This window comes from Homarus americanus, unplaced genomic scaffold (genome assembly GCF_018991925.1).
Source record: "Homarus americanus isolate GMGI-L3 unplaced genomic scaffold, GMGI_Hamer_2.0 scaffold14883, whole genome shotgun sequence".
Lineage (NCBI taxonomy): Eukaryota > Metazoa > Arthropoda > Malacostraca > Decapoda > Nephropidae > Homarus > Homarus americanus.
In genome coordinates, this window is record NW_024732450.1 from 29,713 (window position 1) to 50,314 (window position 20,602).

The window sequence follows — 20,602 nt, forward strand, 5'->3', positions numbered from 1 at the left end:
TGTTCAGTTCATCAACAATATTGTCTGATAAAGGGACAATCTTCTCTTGTGTTGGACCAATAAAGCTCATGTCACAATTACTAACAGTCATCATCGTCATCATCATTTTACGGCCATATTTCACGCTTGCATTGGTTAGCCATGATTACCCGATGAGAGCTCTCCAGGCTGCACGGTCTCTTGTCTCCTCTCTCATCAGGTTCTTAAGTCAAATGTCATTTCTTACAACCACTTCCCACATCACTGTTGACCTACCCCTAGCTTTCCTCCCCTCCACATTCAGATTCCTGCACCTCTTGACTCAACTGGTCTCTGCATGCCCTAACCATCTCTGCTAACCTCTACACAGTACAGTACAGTACAGTACAATCTTCTTGTAAATACAGTATGCTTGAAGCTTATGTGTTGTGTACTGTCCTAGAAAAAGTGTTGTATGTGAATTCTTGCCCTCCCAGACCTGGGCCTGGAGTGTGTAAGGTCAAGTAAAGTCAGATAACACAGGAACCTCAGCAGTAGGCCAGTGGTGATGAGGTTCAGTAGAGTAATTGAGGCACAGCCTTCAAGAGGAATTAAATTACCAAGAGAAAAAAAAAAGAGGGAAAATGGGGTGTAGACACACTACCCAACATGTCCTAGGATTTCTAACGTGACTAGGTGCACCCAAGAGGATGTGGTGATTGGTTGAGTGCAGTCATGAATCTGTTGTGTGATTGGCACTTGGCCTGGGGGGCATTAGTCCCATCAGGTTCACAACTAAATGCCGAGTTATTAGGTAAATAGCAGAGTTGTAAAGTAACTAAGTAAATGTACTTGAGAACTGTACTCAAGTAACATTTTAGGATAATTAATTTTTAAAAGTAATCAAATTTTTCCGTACTTTTACCTAAGTATAGTTTTCTACTGTATACTGTACCTTTATTCCAATACAATTGAAAAACAAAAATCGTTACTCGTTACATGACCCAAATAATAGTTTTAAATATCCAACTGCAGGACACAGGATAAACTTGGAAGCTAACCAATCACACGCATTTCTTTACTTCTGGACCAATCACAAGCATTCTTTCATATCGTTTCATCAATGTACCCAAGTGACGAACACTGAGTTTAAGCACCCAAGCCGCCCTTCTCCCATTTCCTTGTTCGGTGCTACGGCGGCAACAATCATCCACAAACTCCTCAATTGAAGGAGCTTAATAGCTACTTGGTATGCCCAAGGAGTGGAAAGGAGCTACTGTACTGAGGTTCTTTCCTAACATTATGTGACTTATCTCTCAAGCTTAACACCCCACTACCTGTATCTGCTGCTTGTGAGTGTCTGTTTAGTCTTGCTGGGCTTATATTTAGGCCTAAGGGATCCCGATTGGACAACCATAATTTGAGAATCAGTTACTGATTAATCACTATCTTTAGTTAACTAGTTTTTCGTAATATCTGAAATGGTTAAAAATTTTGTTGTTTCTTTTTACTTTGAGTACTTGAGTACTTTATGAACGAGATACAGGAAAGCCTCCGACAACAACGGTTCTACTTACACAATTCATATTTAAGACCCTGGTTAACTTAGGACCCAATTCAATTTACACCATTATTTTCTTTGTATTTCCGACGAAAATAGAAAAAATAAAATAAAATTACATTTTCATATAAATAATAACTAAATCCTGATATGTATCATACAAATAAACTGTATAAAAAAAATGTTTTGAGCACAGAGGCTACTGCACTTGTGAGTATAAACAGTCACAGCTTGGCGGGCCTTTTGTTTTCACGCATCTGAACAGGAACAGGAGAAAACTTTCTCAGTTTTCGTATGGCATTTTTTGTGTCCCTATTGAACATGAGCAAGAGAGCAAGTGATGGTAGTGCTGGTTCAAAACCTAAAAGAAGGTGTACTATAAGCTTTGCCGAGAAACTTGACGTGTTAAAACGATATGAAAAAGGTGAAAGGTCTGTGGATATTTCATGTGCTTTGAGGATGGTGGAACCAACAGTGAAAAATATCTGTTAGAATGAAGACAAAATTTAAGAAAGTGCTCAGTTGATGAAGAGAATGTTGAGGAGCTATTAAGCAGTGACGGAAAAGACCTAACTAATGAAGAACTACTGCAACTTGAACAAGAGCACGAAACACACCAACAGACCAGACCTCACCTCACCTCACCTTCTCCCAAATTTATGACAACATTGGCTGTGTCTAAGTTTTTTACTTTACCACCATTGGTGAGTAGAATTTATTTTTTATAAGCATGAACAGTAATAAATGATGCTGTGTCTCCATGAGTGAGTACATGTTGGCATCCTACTATCAGTCTTTCACTTTTTTGTCTTTACCATCAGTGGTAACATTAATTAAAACAAACACAGTTTTTTACATTAACTTTACTACAATACTACAGCAACAACCAGGGTGTACCATCTCCTCTTGCGTGACCATATTATTATCGATTTATATTGTATAAGGTGTATTAATAACCATTACAGTGGTCCCTCGGTTAACGAACGCCTTGGTTAATGAATTACCTTTCATAAGAATCTTCAATTCGGTTAACGAAAAAAAATTTGATTAACGAAATCCTTATGAAAATCACATTTTGTTTTGAACATCAGCTAAGCTGAGGAAGTACTCAGCCAATTCAGTGATCTCTTCTATGTTTACATTCAAACTAATCACAATCTTATAAGAATTCCAGCAATGCAAATTAAATTCACCCCGGTCACTTCTATTAAATTTTATAAACAAAAAACAAAAACTTAATCTAAAAGAAAAAATAAACTAACAATTAAATACTTCACACCACAGGTGCCAACTGTCAAACATGTCACTGTCACCCCCCTCCCTACCCCCCAACCCCCCACCTTCCTGAGAAATGTTCGGGAAAAAAGACTAGGTTTACAGGTTTAAAAATAAATAATAACTCAGACTAAAGTTAGGATGATATAATTTGCATTGCTGAAATCCTTGCAAGACAGGGAATATTTTGAATATAAACTTCATATATTTTGCACAAAAGATAAAATTTTTGCTCTCCCTAATAAAATTTTTAAATTAGATCTAAAATTTGTATGTCTAATGCAAATTTTAGTTTGTTTATACAGTCATGCGCTGGTTAACATCCTAGATACGTTCTTGGAAACGTGGCGTTAACCGAAATGGACGTTGTCCGATCATCACATCAACTTTTTATTTATACTTACGTGTATGTGGATACTATATACGTGTATGTGGATACTATATACGTACATATACACTTTTACTCTTAAATCACTACTGTAATGTGATACCGGTGATTAATTTTTATCTCTTGTGCAAAATACATGACGTTTATATTAAAATTATTCACTGTTTTACAAGGATTCCAGCAACGCGGAGCAGATGGGGGAGAGAGAGGGTGGGAGCGAGCGAGGGGGCGTGGGGGGAGGGGAGGTAGTACGTTTGACAGTTGGCACAGGCCCAGGTTTAATGCGTATATATTTATCAGTTCTTCGGTGACTAAGCTTCTCTCCTATAAAAAGCCAGTGAAATGACCTGGGTGAATATAATTAACATAGCTGGGATTCTTATAACATACTGATTAATTTGAATATAAACATGCTATAATTTGCACTAGACAAAACAATTTTAGTACCGTAATCAAATTAGTACATGTGCGGTTTTGTGCACTCCAGCTTTGCACTAAGGTCATTTATTTATATTACGTTTCTTTTAGTATGGTGTGTGCATGTAAATGGATGACAATAAATGAAGAAATCTATGTAAATCTACCCAAAAATACAGTTGAAAAACTTTTTTATAAAATGTACTATACAGTACTGTACACTAAAGTACAACCATTTTTATCTCTTGAGCAAAATATATGACATTTATATTCAAATTATTGGCTGTCTTGCAAGGATTCCAGCAATGTAAATTATAATCTCCTAACTTTAGTGCGAGATATTATATAAGATAAAAATTGTAAACCTAAAAGCCTGGCTGGGGAGGGAAGGAGGGGGGAACTGATGGAACCAGCCACGCCACCCAGGGAGGGGTTGGGGGGGGTTGGGGGTGGGGGGTTGAGGTGATAAATTTGAGGCAAAGGTCTCTGTGTGTTTATTTAACAGTCCTACTAAGCTTCTCTCATTTTAAAATGCCAGTGATATGACCAAGGAGAATATAATTAACATAGCTGAAATTCTTGTAAGATACTGATTTATTTGAATATAAACATGTTGTAATTCGCACTAGACATAACAATTTTAGTACCGTAATCAAATTAGTACATGTGCCCTCCAGCTTTGCACTAAGGTCATTTATTTATTTTACGTTTCTTATAGTATTGTGTGTGCATGTAAATGGATGAAAATAAATGAAGAAATTTATGTAAATCTACCCAAAAATACAGTTGAAAAACTTTTTATAAAATGTACTACAGTATTGTACACTAATGTACTACATTTTTTATATCTTGAGCAAAATATATGACGCTTATATTCAAATTAATCTCTGTCTTGCAAGGATTTCAGCAATGCAAATTATATTATCGTAACTTTAGTCTGAGATATTATATAAAATAAACATAAAGAAATCACCAATCTTTTATCTTGAACACGAGGGTGGTGGGAAGAGGGCGGGAGGTGAGGTGACAGAATGTCTGGCGTTTGTTTGTTTATTTATTTATTTGAGATAAGATTTGACAGTTGGCGCTGAAGGCCTGCCTGCGTGTTTATTTATCATTACTTAAGGGTGACTAAGATCTTCTCATAATTTTCCACCCAAATGACCTGGGTGAATATAACTTACATTGGAGGGATTCTTGTAAGATAGTAATTTAATTGAATGTTTTATCGTCTTATCGCGAATCATTAATTACCATTAAAATAAAGCAATAATAATGAGATGCGTTCCCAAGTGTGACCTTTTCATATCTTTTGTGTGGCTTTTTACCCTCTTTCCCCCCCAAAACAATACAATTAATGAAAAGTGCAAACTATATTCTTTAAATAATGTTTCTGAATGCACCTTATACAATATAAATGAATAATAATATGGTCACACAAGAGGAGATGGGATGCCATTGTTTTCGTTTGTGTTTACAGCCGGTAGTCCGGGACGATAGTTCTACACGAGAAAATGAAGAAAATAAGACCCTGGTTGTAGCTGTAGTAAAATTAATGTAAAAAAATAAATATACAGCTCCTCCCCGACTTACGACCTACTCAACTTACGTCCACCCGCACTTACGACCTGCCTCAGTCGTACCAAAATTTGGTCAAATTACGTATTTTCAAGACCCAACGTCAGTACAAAGAGAAAATTTTCGTTTGTATTTCACTTTGAAATGGCTGGCAAGCTTAAAAGTGAGAGTTTTGTGGTGCTGAGAAGAAAAAGAGACACCCATTTTATATTTTATATGTATTATTTAAGAATTTTTTACTTACGACCTGGATTTGGGTCCCGAACTCAGTCGTAAGTCGGGGAGGAGATGTATATGTTTTAAGTAACAATATTTAATGTTAATAAATGGAACAATAGAAGTAGCTATCCACTAATGGCAAAGAAAAAAAAAGATGGACTGGGAACGCCAACATATACATAAGTGCGCATTTAAGGATACCGCGTCATTTGTCTTTTTAAGAATATGTACAAAAGATTCATTATTGTTTAGTACTGAATATGCGAAATGAACAATACAATTCATTAATAATACGTAGAATATTAAAACACACAAGAGGATAAGACGGCATTGTTGTCAGTGTTTTCACCCATAATGCCAGTTTTTCACCTGAAACTGAAGATAATAAGACCCTGGTTGTTGCTGTAGTAAAATTAATGTAACAAATATGTATGTTTTAATTAGTGTTATTTAATGTACAGTAGAAGTGACAACTGATATTGAAGAAAAAGTGAGACTGATAGTGGAACGCCAATGTATACAGTACGTGCGCACTCAAGGGCACTTTTCTTGAAATGTATAAAATGCATTAATGAAAATGAATGGAAATTAGAAATTAATAGATTTATTAATTGGAAGAAGTTGTATGGTCCATCATTATTTGTATATATAAGCTTTGGGTAGAGCTCCCTTTTAACTTGGCTTATATATACACAATAAGTTAAGAGGTTAAGTTACAAACCCAGATGATCTTTTCTCCATTTATTGATAAACTCAAAAGGTCACAGGCTATGAGTAAAAGCACCGTAATTAACACTGTAAGCTGTGAGTGTTAGTTAAGGACAGGGCTCAGCTTGACTGAGTTAAGTCACCCGTCCGATTCTCGTGAGGCTCAAGTAAAGACTGGTGCTCCTGAGGGGAGGCCGGGCTGACCCTACACTCACAAGGTCGGCTTACTGATAGAGGAATTTCCCCTCACGTGAACAGCACATGGCAACTCACAGCTTATGGAAAATTACAGTGGGGTGATTGTATGTGTAGTGATCTCTTGTTGAGGGGGGGGCCAGTTGGTACCTCCTACCATATGGACAGGACTGATTCCCGTCAGCCGACAGTTGTAATTTAGGGATTTTTTCAAAGCATTTATCCAATAGTAATTTGGGATGAAATGTGTGGGTATTAGAGCTTATTGTATTGATTTTGTGCACATCAAAGCCTTGACTAACGATGGTTGATAGATGTAGCAAAATTAATGTAAAAAATACTGTACAGTGAGTTTTGCTATAACGCGTGTTTTGATAACGCGAATTTGCTCTAACGCGATTTATGAATTAGGAACGATATTTGTATAACGCGAACGCTTGTTTGCTATAACGCGATTTTTGCTTACTATTTCTCCAATTTTGTGGTATTAACTGTGAATATGGTAAAGAAGAATATCTCCAAGAAGCGTTCTGGTGATAGAATTCCCGGTGATGATCGTAAAAGAAAGGATATAACACTTGAAGAGAAGCTCAATGTTATCAACCTCAAAATCATCCTTCTCCCCCATCAAGTTACATTCATATTTTTTCAAGGTAAAGTGTTACATTTACTGTATGATTTCATTATTAGATATGAATGTAACATTTTTTTAGACTGTGCTATCCTTTGTGTTAGGCTAACTACTAAATTTTTTCGATTTCGAGTAATCTGCACCTAACCCTATTTTCTCCATAAGCCCTGTTATTTCTATTACGCGATTTTCTATAACACGATATTTTACAAGAACACAATTATCGCGTTATAGCAGAACTACCTGTATGTACCTTTTCATTAATGTTCTGTAATGTACGTACAATAGTAGTGATCAATGAATCGGTAGAGAAAAAAAGTGAAACTGCGCGGGAGGCAACAAATGTACATACGTATGCACTCATGGAAACAGTGTCATTTATCTTATGTACACACACACACACAAGCGCAAAAACCTGCAGAAACGAAAGACTTCACTGGCCGTTGCCCTTGTTGACTTCAGGAAGGCTTTTGACCTTGTTGATCACTGCACTGTTATCAACAAGGCCATTGCACTAGGGATGCCCACCCAACACACTGACCCTTTCGACTCTCACTGACCATCACCACGACCTCATCTGCAAATTTGGTAAGAAGCTTCTACACCATCCTCGACACCAGCTCCTACTACCACCTGAGATCCCTAGCCCGAGAATTGCTGTTCGACACCACAACCGCATCCAGCCCATACGTGCACGAAATGATCGTTATAAGAACAGCCCAGTCCCAACCATTGTAAAAATTATCAATAACTTGTAATAAACCAGTGTATTCACTCCCAGTAAACACTACTCCTTGCACTGTCACTATGTTGAAATGAACTATAATTTGAGCTTTTCCCCATCTAGCTATTATATATCTTATTTGTATCACTTATGTTACTTGTACAGTTAACCCTCACTTTACGCGGTTAATGTAACCCGGAGGGTACCGCGGAAAGCGAGAAACGCGTAAAGTGAATAACATAACATATGGGGTTAATTGAAATGGAGTCCAGGCCGATCCCCAAACTCCACTTTTTGACGACACATAACTATGTTGTAGTAAAAATAACATCTTAATTTTATGATGGTACATGCACACAATTAATACTTAAGAGAAATAGAGAAATACAGTCGCCAAGTTAATGTCCATTCAAATAATGGACACGACTCCCTCCCCCTCTTCTCACACTACACTGCTGGCTCTTCCCTCTCTGAGAAATTTTGGGGGGAAAACCAGGTATAGTAATAAATAACACCTCAAACTAAAGTTAGGATAATATAATTGACATTGCTGGATTCCTTGTAAGACCTGGAATATTTTGAATATAAATGTCATATATTTTTCACAAAAGATAACATATTTACTCAGAGAAAACATTTTATCTAAAATTTGTATGTCTAATGCAAAATCTATGATGTTTATATTCAAAATGATCATCAAATTGTAAGAATTCCAGCAATGTAAATTATATTCTGGCCGGGTAATTTGTATGAATTTTATGAGCTAAAATAAAAATCTTCAGTTAATAAAAAAAAAATATTCTTCACACGGTAACAGATGGTCGGTCACCGGTCCCTCCCTCCCTCCCCCCCACCCCCCCACCAACGTCCCTACTAGATAAATGTGTGGGAATACCAGACTGTTTACCTTTTTAGTAATAAATAATAAATCAGACTAAAGTTAGGATAATAAAATTGACATTGCTGGATTCCTTGTAAGACCAGGAATATTTTGAATATAAATATCATATATTTTGCACAAAAGATAACATATTTACTCAAGAGTAAACATTATATCTAAAATTTGTATGTCTAATGCAAAATCTATGATGTTTATATTCAAAATGATCATCAAATTGTAAGAATTCCAGCAATGTAAATTATATTCTGGCCGGATAATTTGTATGAATTTTATGAGCTAAATTAAAAAAATTATACTTCACCCGTGTAAAGGGGTACACCCACCGCGGAATGTGAGCATCCTGGGTTCTGGCAGGGCACCGCGTAAACGTGGAAACGCGGAATGTGGGACCGCGTAAAGTGACGGTTGACTGTATATTATTTGTAATTTGAAACCCATTCCCCAAATATGTAACTGTATATTTTCAGCCTTCTGGCTGCCAAGCTCTTTCAATAAACCGTTAATTATTATTATTATTATTTAACCTGGTCTCATGGCTCACTGATTTCCTGAGTCAGTGTCATCAGGCAGTCAGGTACCAGGGTTCTGTCTCCACATTCCAACACCTCACCTGCGGTGTTCCCCAGGGGACCAAGATGGGACCACTGTGCTACCTAATCCTGATCAACGACGCTCTATCGGACACTCCTCACAGGTGGAAGTACGTGGATGACTGCACAGTGGGGGTTACAGTGGACAACACCGCACCAGACTACTCATCGCTACAAGGCACCCTGGACAGGCTACAGGCATGGACTACGGAGAACAAGGTCACCATCAACCACACCAAAACCGTAGACATGCACATCAATACTGCCACCACTCCAGTGCAAGCTCCATAAGTCACAGTGGGTGCCCATCCCCTCCAGTTAGTGCAGTCTGCCAAACTCCTGGGTGTTACCATAGACCACAAACTGGACTGGAAGGCCCATGTAAACAACACAATCAAGGCAGCCTCGTACCGACTCTACATGCTATGACAACTGAGGTCACTTGGGGCACCCACGCCAGAGCTGAGGACTATCTACAACGCCTTTATTCTCCCCAAAATAACATATGCGTCCCCAGCCTGGTCGTTTTCTCTCAACTCTACCCAACGTCAGCTAGAGAAGGTACAGAAAAGAGCATGCAGAATCAAGCTCGGCGCAGACTATTCCGGCTACAACGCTCTCTCCACCCTGGAAATGCCATCCCTCAGTGACCTCCACCACCAAGCACTAGCAAGGTTTGGCAGTGGACTACTGCACCACCCTCGTCATCGCCACCTCCTGCCACCGGCAGTCCCCCGCCCACCTCGTGCAGTCCGCCACTACAACAAAATTCAGCCCATAAGAGCCCGCACCGATAGATATAAGAATAGCACCATCCCATCTATTGTTAAAATAATAAACAACTCCTGATTTATGTACTGTACAGCCCTGTAAATGTATTGAACATATATCATTATGTCTAAATCAAATGTAAGTTTGTATATTTTCACCCACCGGCTGCAACTGTATTAATAAACCATTTATAACACGCGCGGAGAGCATGGGTTTATACAAATAATTTTAGGAGTGGAACCCTCAAGTCACACACACACATCAACAGCACTATAAGAGGAACACATCAACAGCACTATAAGAGGAACACATCAACAGCTCTATAAGAGGAACACATCAACAGCACTATAAGAGGAACACATCAACAGCACTATAAGAGGAACACATCAACAGCAGTATAAGAGAAACACATCAACAGCACTATAAGAGGATCACATCAACAGCACTATAAGAAGAACACATCAACAGCTCTATAAGAGGATCACATCAACAGCACTATAAGAAGAACACATCAACAGCACTATAAGAGGAACACATCAATAGCACTATAAGAAGAACACATCAACAGCACTATAAAGAGGAACACATCAACAGCACTATAAGAACACATCAAGCACTATAAGAGGAACACATCAACAGCACTATAAGAGGAACACATCAACAGCACTATAAGAGGAACACATCAACAGCACATCAAGCACTATAAGAAGCAAGAGGCACTATAAGAGGAACACATCAACAGCACTATAAGAGGAACACATCAACAGCACTATAAGAGGAACACATCAACAGCACTATAAGAGGAACACATCAACAGCAGTATAAGAGGAACACATCAACAGCACTATAAGAAGAACACATCAAGAGCACTATAAGAGGAACACATCAACAGCACTATAAGAGGAACACATCAACAGCACTATAGAGGAACACATCAACAGCACTATAAGAGGAACACATCAACAGCAGTATAAGAGGAACACATCAACAGCACTATAAGAGGATCACATCAACAGCACTATAAGAGGAACACATCAACAGCACTATAAGAGGAACACATCAACAGCACTATAAGAGGAACACATCAACAGCACTATAAGAGGAACACATCAACAGCAGTATAAGAGGAACACATCAACAGCAGTATAAGAGGAACACATCAACAGCAGTATAAGAGGAACACATCAAGAGCACTATAAGAGGAACACATCAAGAGCACTATAAGAACACATCAACAGCATCTATAAGAAGAACACATCAAGAGCACTATAAGAGGAAATACATCAACAGCACTATAAGAGAAACACATCAACAGCAGTATAAGAGGAACACATCAACAGCACTATAAGAGGAACTCATCAACAGCACAGCACTATAAGAGGAACACATCAACAGCACTATAAGAGGAACACATCAACAGCACTATAAGAGGAACACATCAACAGCACTATAAGAGGAACACATCAACAGCACTATAAGAGGAACACATCAACAGCACTATAAGAGGAACACATCAACAGCACTATAAGAGGAACACATCAACAGCACAACAGCACTTATAGAGGAAACACATCAACAGCACTATAAGAGGAACACACGTCAGCACTATAAGAGGAAACACATCAACAGCACTATAAGAGGAACACATCAACAGCACTATAAGAGGATCACATCAACAGCACTATAAGAGGAACACATCAACAGCACTATAAGAGGAACACATCAACAGCACTATAAGAGGAACACATCAACAGCACTATAAGAGGAACACATCAACAGCAGTATAAGAGGAACACATCAACAGCAGTATAAGAGGAACACATCAACAGCAGTATAAGAGGAACACATCAACAGCACTATAAGAGGATCACATCAACAGCACTATAAGAGGAACACATCAACAGCACTATAAGAGGAACACATCAACAGCACTATAAGAGGAACACATCAACAGCACTATAAGAGGAACACATCAACAGCAGTATAAGAGGAACACATCAACAGCAGTATAAGAGGAACACATCAACAGCAGTATAAGAGGAACACATCAACAGCACTATAAGAAGAACACATCAACAGCACTATAAGAGGAACACATCAACAGCACTATAAGAGGAACACATCAACAGCACTATAAGAGGAACACATCAACAGCACTATAAGAGGAACACATCAACAGCACTATAAGAGGAACACATCAACAGCTCTATAAGAGGAACACATCAACAGCACTATAAGAGGAACACATCAACAGCACTATAAGAGGAACACATCAACAGCACTATAAGAGGACACATCAACAGCACTATAAGAGGAACACATCAACAGCACTATAAGAGGAACACATCAACAGCACTATAAGAGGAACACATCAACAGCACTATAAGAGGAACACATCAACAGCACTATAAGAGGAACACATCAACAGCAGTATAAGAGGAACACATCAAGAGCACTATAAGAGGAACACATCAAGAGCACTATAAGAACACATCAACAGGAACAAAAGGTATGTATGCAGTACCATAATCACTCATGATATATTTGGCTCACACTGTATAGTAACATTTTTCACCTGAGAACACTTACCAAACAGTTCATTCATCTGGTCAAAATATTCACACCTCTTCTTGATCTCGTGGCGGTGATTGTAGTCAACAGTCCAGCGGTACTTCTGCAGGGCTTCTCTCCATCTCATTCTCAGCTGCAACATGTCCAGTGAGATGATGAGTTAACACATCTTCAAATAATTATGATGAATGATGATGGTGATGATGATGATTGTGGTGATGATGATGATGTACATAATATATAGGTGGTGTAATATATGTGATGTGTATGATATATAGGTGGTGTAATATGTGTGATGTGCATGATATATAGGTGGTGTAATATATGTGATGTGCATGATATATAGGTGGTGTAATATGTGTGATGTGCATGATATATAGGTGGTGTAATATATGTGATGTGCATGATATATAGGTGGTGTAATATATGTGATGTGCATGATATATAGGTGGTGTAATATGTGTGATGTGCATGATATATAGGTGGTGTAATATATGTGATGTGCATGATATATAGGTGGTGTAATATATATGATGTACATGATATATAGGTGGTGTAATATATGTGATGTGCATGATATATAGGTGGTGTAATATGTGTGATGTGCATGATATATAGGTGGTGTAATATATGTGATGTGCATGATATATAGGTGGTGTAATATATGTGATGTGCATGATATATAGGTAGGTGGTGTAATATATGTGATGTGCATGATATATAGGTGGTGTAATATATGTAATGTGCATGATATATAGGTGGTGTAAATATGTGATGTGTGATGTGCTTGATATATAGGTGGTGTAATATATGTGATGTGCATGATATATAATGTGGTGTAATATATGTGATGTGCATGATATATAGGTGGTGTAATATATGTAATGTGCATGATATATAGGTGGTGTAATATATGTGATGTGCTTGATATATAGGTGGTGTAATATATGTGATGTGCATGATATATAGGTGGTGTAATATGTGTGATGTGCATGATATATAGGTGGTGTAATATATGTGATGTGCATGATATATAGGTGGTGTAATATATGTGATGTGCATGATATATAGGTGGTGTAATATATGTGATGTGCATGATATATAGGTGGTGTAATATATGTGATGTGCATGATATATAGGTGGTGTAATATGTGTGATGTGCATGATATATAGGTGGTGTAATATATATGATGTACATGATATATAGGTGGTGTAATATATGTGATGTGCATGATATATAGGTGGTGTAATATGTGTGATGTGCATGATATATAGGTGGTGTAATATATGTGATGTGCATGATATATAGGTGGTGTAATATATGTGATGTGCATGATATATAGGTGGTGTAATATGTGTGATGTGCATGATATATAGGTGGTGTAATATATATATGTGATGTGCATGATATATAGGTGGTGTAATATATGTGATGTGCATGATATATAGGTGGTGTAATATATGTGATGTGCATGATATATAGGTGGTGTAATATATGTGATGTGCATGATATATAGGTGGTGTAATATATGTGATGTGCATGATATATAGGTGGTGTAATATATGTGATGTGCATGATATATAGGTGGTGTAATATGTGATGTGCATGATATATAGGTGGTGTAATATATGTGATGTGCATGATATATAGGTGGTGTAATATATGTGATGTGCATGATATATAGGTGGTGTAATATATGTGATGTGCATGATATATAGGTGGTGTAATATGTGTGATGTGCATGATATATAGGTGGTGTAATATGTGTGATGTGCATGATATATAGGTGGTGTAATATATGTGATGTGCATGATATATAGGTGGTGTAATATATGTGATGTGCATGATATATAGGTGGTGTAATATATGTGATGTGCATGATATATAGGTGGTGTAATATATGTGATGTGTGATATATAGGTGGTGTATATGTGATGTGCATGATATATAGGTGGTGTAATATATGTGATGTGTATATATATGTGATGTGCATGATATATAGGTGGTGTAATATATGTGATGTGCATGATATATAGGTGGTGTAATATATGATGTGCATGATATATAGGTGGTGTAATATCTGTGATGTGCATGATATATATGTAATATGTGATGTGCATGATATATAATGTGGTGTAATATATGTGATGTGCATGATATATAGGTGGTGTAATATATGTGATGTGCATGATATATAGGTGGTGTAATATATGTGATGTGCATGATATATAGGTGGTGTAATATATGTGATGTGCTTGATATATAGGTGGTGTAATATGTGTGATGTGCATGATATATAGGTGGTGAAATATATGTGATGTGCATGATATATAATGTGGTGTAATATATGTGATGTGCATGATATGTAGGTGGTGTAATATGCATGATGTGCATGATAAATAGGTGGTGTAATATATGTGATGTGCATGATATATAATGTGGTGTAATATATGTGATGTGCATGATATATAATGTGGTGTAATATATGTGATGTGCATGATATATAGGTGGTGTAATATATGTGATGTGCATGATATATAGGTGGTGTAATATATGTGATGTGCATGATATATAGGTGGTGTAATATATGTGATGTGCATGATATATAGGTGGTGTAATATGTGTGATGTGCATGATAAATAGGTGGTGTAATATATGTGATGCACCACATAATGGGTCACAAAGTTTGAGAGCCATTATTCTAGACCAACATTATAGTGACTTGGGGCTGCACCACTTTGTTCTCTCATCTCTAGCTTCCTTGAGAATCAATCCATGGCAGTTGTTGTCGAGGGATCGATTTCTCGCTCTTTCTCTACCAATAGTGGCGTCCCACAGGGTTCTGTTCTTTCACCAACTCTCTTTCTTCTTTTTATCAATGATTTACTTCCCACTACAACTAATTCTATCCATTCTTACGCCGATGATTCTACTCTTCACTCTTCCTCACATTTTCCCCTTCCTCCTAACTCTCAAACTAGATCTGTTTCTAGAACTGAAATCATTACTTCTATCAACGCGGATCTGTGCAGCATCTCTGAATGGGGAGATACAAACTTGGTTAAGTTCAATAGTAACAAAACTCAATATTTACCAATTACACTTTGTAAAGTAGACGATCTCCCACCAATTACATTTCAGGACGCTATCATCCCCCAAATTCTGAAATAAATATGTTAGGCCTCACCATTTCCTCCAATATGTCCTGGAAATCACACATCCTTAGTATAACTAAAGCTGCCTCCCGAAAGTTGGGAATGCTGTACAGATGCCGCAGCTACTTCACTCCTGAGCAGTTGCTCCAAGTATATAAGGGATTCATTCGTCCTAACTTGGAGTACTGCTCTCATATCTGGGGTGGCTCTTCTTCTGTCCAACTATTAGATAGGGTGGAATCAAAGGCATTTCGTCTTATTAACTCTCCTCCTTTAGTCGACAATCTCTCTCCCCTTTCTCTTCGCCGCAATGTTGCTTCACTCTCTCTCTTTTACAGGTACTTTAATGGGCAATGTTCAGGGGATTTGGCATCCTGTGTACCGCCGGTAAGGCCGTGGGTTCGTAACACACGTCTTGCCCGCGGTGCCCACCATTTCTCTGTTGATGTCGGTCACACGAGAATGGCCCGCTATAGTACCTCCTTCTTTCCTCACACAGCCAAACTGTGGAATGCTCTGCCTTCTTCTGTGTTTCCATGCTCTTACAATCTGTCTCACTTTAAAAAGCTGGTTTTCCGGCATCTTCGTGGTGTAGATTAATACAGTATAACCTTTTTTTCTATATTTTCAATTTCTTTCCATTCTTTTTTTTTCGCCCCCCAGGCTCCGTTGTGGGTCGTTTGACCTGTGCCCGGGTTGGCTAATTCCCGTAAAAATAAAAATAAAATAAAAAAATAAAAACCAACACGTGTCTGTGCTTGTGGCTGCCACCATCTACTTTATTTGTAAACAATCCACACAACAGAACGACTCACTATGTCTCACCTCACACAGCATGAAAAAAATGCAGTACAGCACAGTACAGCAACACAACCCCGTTCACCAGTGAAGCACATAATAAATGTATTGTCCAAGTGACCACACCATTCTCCACTTTACAAGATCATATAAATAGTACAGTAATATAAGTGGCCCTCTTTTCAGTGAACACTTGTACATACTTAACTCATTTCTTCTTCTGCCTCCAACCAATTGCCATTACCTTTAATACTCCCACCCACTTATTCTCTCCCTTTTATTCCTTAATTCTCTTTATTTACTGCTGTCATGCCACGACTATGGACCAGCTGGCTAAGGACTCGCTGGCTGGTTCAAGCAGCAATTACTGACGTCAATCAACCTCACAGTGCGTCATAACGGGATTGGTCAATGAAATGCGACTACGAGGTGGTGCGACGGAGGTGAGCTAGTAGCCGCAAATCATCACCCAGGCAGTCAGACTCCTGGCTGGCCCGATCAACACTTGCTGCTGTGACCTGTTTGTGCTATGGGAGTCCTGCGGTGAGCTGTGTGCGCTGTGGGAGTCTTGCCATGAGCCGTATGTGTTGTGGGAGTCCTGCCGTGAGCTGTGTGTGCTGTGAGAATCCTGCCATGAGCTGTGGGAGTCCTGCCTTGAGCCGTGTGAGTTGTGGGAGTGCTGCCGTGTGAGTCCTGCCGCGTGTCATACCAGTGTTGTGTGTTTTAATTACTGAATAGTTAAGTCCGCCCTTACACGTTGTTAATACCAACCCTATTAATGTATTGGAAATAGTATAACAACTGCCAGGTATGTCTCACTTCTACATCATGACCTCTTCTTTATCCTGCCTGTCTACATCATGACCCCTTCTTTATCCTGCCTGTCCACATCATGACCCCTTCTTTATCCTGCCTGTCTACATCATGACCCCTTCTTTATCCTGCCTGTCTACATCATGACCCCTTCTTTATCCTGCCTGTCTACATCATGACCTCTTCTTTATCCTGCCTGTCTACATCATGACCCCTTCTTTATCCTGCCTGTCTACATCATGACCCCTTCTTTATCCTGCCTGTCTACATCATGACCTCTTCTTTATCCTGCCTGTCTACATCATGACCCCTTCTTTATCCTGCCTGTCTACATCATGACCCCTTCTTTATCCTGCCTGTCTGCATTATATTTAATATCTGTTAAATTCCTTACTACTCTCACTTCCTCAGCCAAACTTTCTCTAATACTGTACAATATATCATTGGTGGCTCTGGCTAGTTTTAGCCCGGGTTCCAGTCAATACTACTAAAACTTTGTCCAGTCTCTCCCTTAAATATTATTTCCATGAATTTACTCCACTACAGTCAACCCTCGCTTTACGTGGTCCCACTTTACGTGTTTCCACGTTTACGTGGTACCCTGCCGAAACCGGAATACTCACTTTCCACGGTGTGTGTACCCTTTTACGCGGAGAGCGGCGCGAGCAGGGTGCGCACAAGGTCGCCCAGTCATCAAAACATTACCGAGTTCTTCACCTGCCACCCACCACAGCCGGCCCAAGTCAGTGATAGTGATAATGATAGTGAGGATATGGACTTATATGGACTTTGAGGGGTTTGACAAAGAGGCCCTGCAAGCCTCTGTGGTGGATAGTGATACAGGTGATACAGGTGAGGGCCAATATATAATCTGCCCTCTGCCTCAGAACCAACCCCCCATCCCCGTGTGCCCAGCCATCTTTTCTACTAATGTAAGTGTTAAAAAACCTAATATTATTGATATTTCTCTTAATTATTAATTGTGTGTGCATACCATCATAAAATTAAGAAGTTATTTTTACTACAACGTCGGTATTGTGTCTGAAAAAGTGGAGTTTGGGGGTCGGCCCGGTCTCTATTTCAATTAATCCGATATGTTATGTTGTTCACTTTACGTGGGCCGCCGTGGGTTGAATTAACCGCGTAAAGTGAGGGTTCACTGTATTTTATTTCCTACTTTTCATCACTCCCAAAAATTCATTTTCTATCACAGACTGTATTTCCTGGTTCCCAAAATGCTATTGACTTTCTATAGCCCAAACTAAGACCCTGTGTAGGTCTTACTTTGGGTTACCAATTTCTTCAACTTCTTTTTTCTAAAATACTCTGTAAACATAAGATCACATAACAGTCACAGAAAAACCTATATCTGTCACCTGAAGAATAGTGAAGGTGTAGCCTGTAGACTCCATCTCCTTGTGTAGATTCTCCCAGTGTTCCATTCGCTTTTCTGTCTTTGTGACTAACAAGAAATGTGTCTTGGGATACTTGTGAATAAGGCGAAGTAGTAGCTGAGTAGAGCGTTCATCCCAGTCACCTGTTGAAGATAGACATATCACTGAGACAACTGGTCATCCATACAAATAATTTCAGAGAAACAATAAACTCCCTTTACTAATGCCAAAACACATCTGATTGTCTAAAATGTTACATCTATTTCACACCACGCACTATGTTTGGAACAGTGACATCCAACGTCTCTGTCTTTCATCATCCTGTCCCACCCGAGAACTTCTCTTGTGCGAGGAGCAGGACTCAGGATGACGGCAACTACTGCGACACAGCCCTCTCCTTACTTAACTGACCTGGTCACATACACACCCTCCCCTCCTGCCATCCACAAGGAACAGGACTTTCACCTTTGCCTATCATGCCCTCTTTACCTTACTGGTGCCATCAATGTATTCCTTCAAAGGAAAAATTCATAGAAAATGTAAGGATGACCTTCCATTAATGTACAGCCCCCTACACCATGGTCATTTACAGCCCCCTACACCACGGTCACTTACAGCCCCCTACACCATGGTCACTTACAGCCCCCTACACCACGGTCACTTACAGCCACCTACACCATGGTCACTTACAGCCCCCTACACCATGGTCACTTACAGCCACCTACACCATGGTCACTTACAGCCCTACACCATGGTCACTTACAGCCTCACCACACCATTCCCCCACGGTCACTTACAGCCCCCTACACCACGGTCACTTACAGCCCACACCATGGTCACTACACCACGGTCACTTACAGCCCCCGACACCACGGTCACAGTACACCACGTCACTTACAGCCCCCTACACCACGGTCACTTACAGCCCCTACACCACGGTCACTTACAGCCTCACCACGTCACTTACAGCCCCCTACACCATGGCCCCCTACACCATGGTCACTTACACCCCACCACAGTCACTTGGCCCCTACACCACGGTCCTTACAGCCACACCCCCTACACCACGGTCACTTACAGCCACCTACACCACGGTCACTTACAGCCCCCACCATGGTCACTTACAGCCCCTACACCACGGTCACTTACAGCCCCCACCATGGTCACTTACAGCCCCTTACACCATGGTCACTTACAGCCCCCACCACAGTCACTTACAGCCCCCTACACTATGGTGTCTTGAGGTGCCTCATATAGTATGGGAACTTTGGGAGCAACATTCACTACAATGCAAGTTAAGCGACATGGCCATTAACCCCTTCAGAACTCCAGGGACGCCACTTTGATATTTTATTCAGTAGAGAGGGGAGCCATACACACAAGGGGCTAAGTGTGATGCTCACATTAATGGCACAGCCACCAAAAAATGCTTCCCCAATCTTATCAATCTATCATTTTCTATAAATCTTGTGGTGGTCACCGTCCACTGTTGTGTGCTGCCATCTGGCGGGGGCCATGCATACAAACAATAATTAAGAGTTACAGTAGCAGCCTCCAGTCACACCACAATTATTGATGTTGAGAGACTCATGTTTTATCTATACAGTAATATCTCATTATTTTGTATCTGCACCTTCAACAATTTGCAGGAGGCAATACAATATGAAATATTAATACAATACAGCACAGTAATTCATCTTGGACAGCTACTGCAACACAAACAAATGGTCAGCAGTTCCTCTTCACACAGGTAATCTTTTCCCCTTACCTCAGGGGGTTTGGGGGTAGGACTGGCCATTGCCGAGTTCCCCCCACCCCCCTTTTTTTATTCAATACAGGATTGATACATTATAAAAGTATGTGTGCCAATCTATAACGGTATACAATGTGATGGAAGTTATCGGAGCGACAGGGGAAGCCACTTCACTTGACGACACGATACAGGAAATGGAAG

General features: G+C 39.4%; 1 protein-coding gene across 1 annotated transcript in view; it reads right to left on the reverse strand.

The window, feature by feature from the left end:
* Positions 1 to 20,602, reverse strand: part of LOC121868881 — a gene marked incomplete at its 3' end in the record, with an annotated part of 67,778 nt that overhangs the window by 25,293 nt on the left and 21,883 nt on the right. Inside the window, 2 exon segments of the mRNA XM_042369874.1 lie at positions 12,506 to 12,620; positions 18,631 to 18,791. Coding sequence (XP_042225808.1) covers positions 12,506 to 12,620; positions 18,631 to 18,791 — 276 coding nt within the window.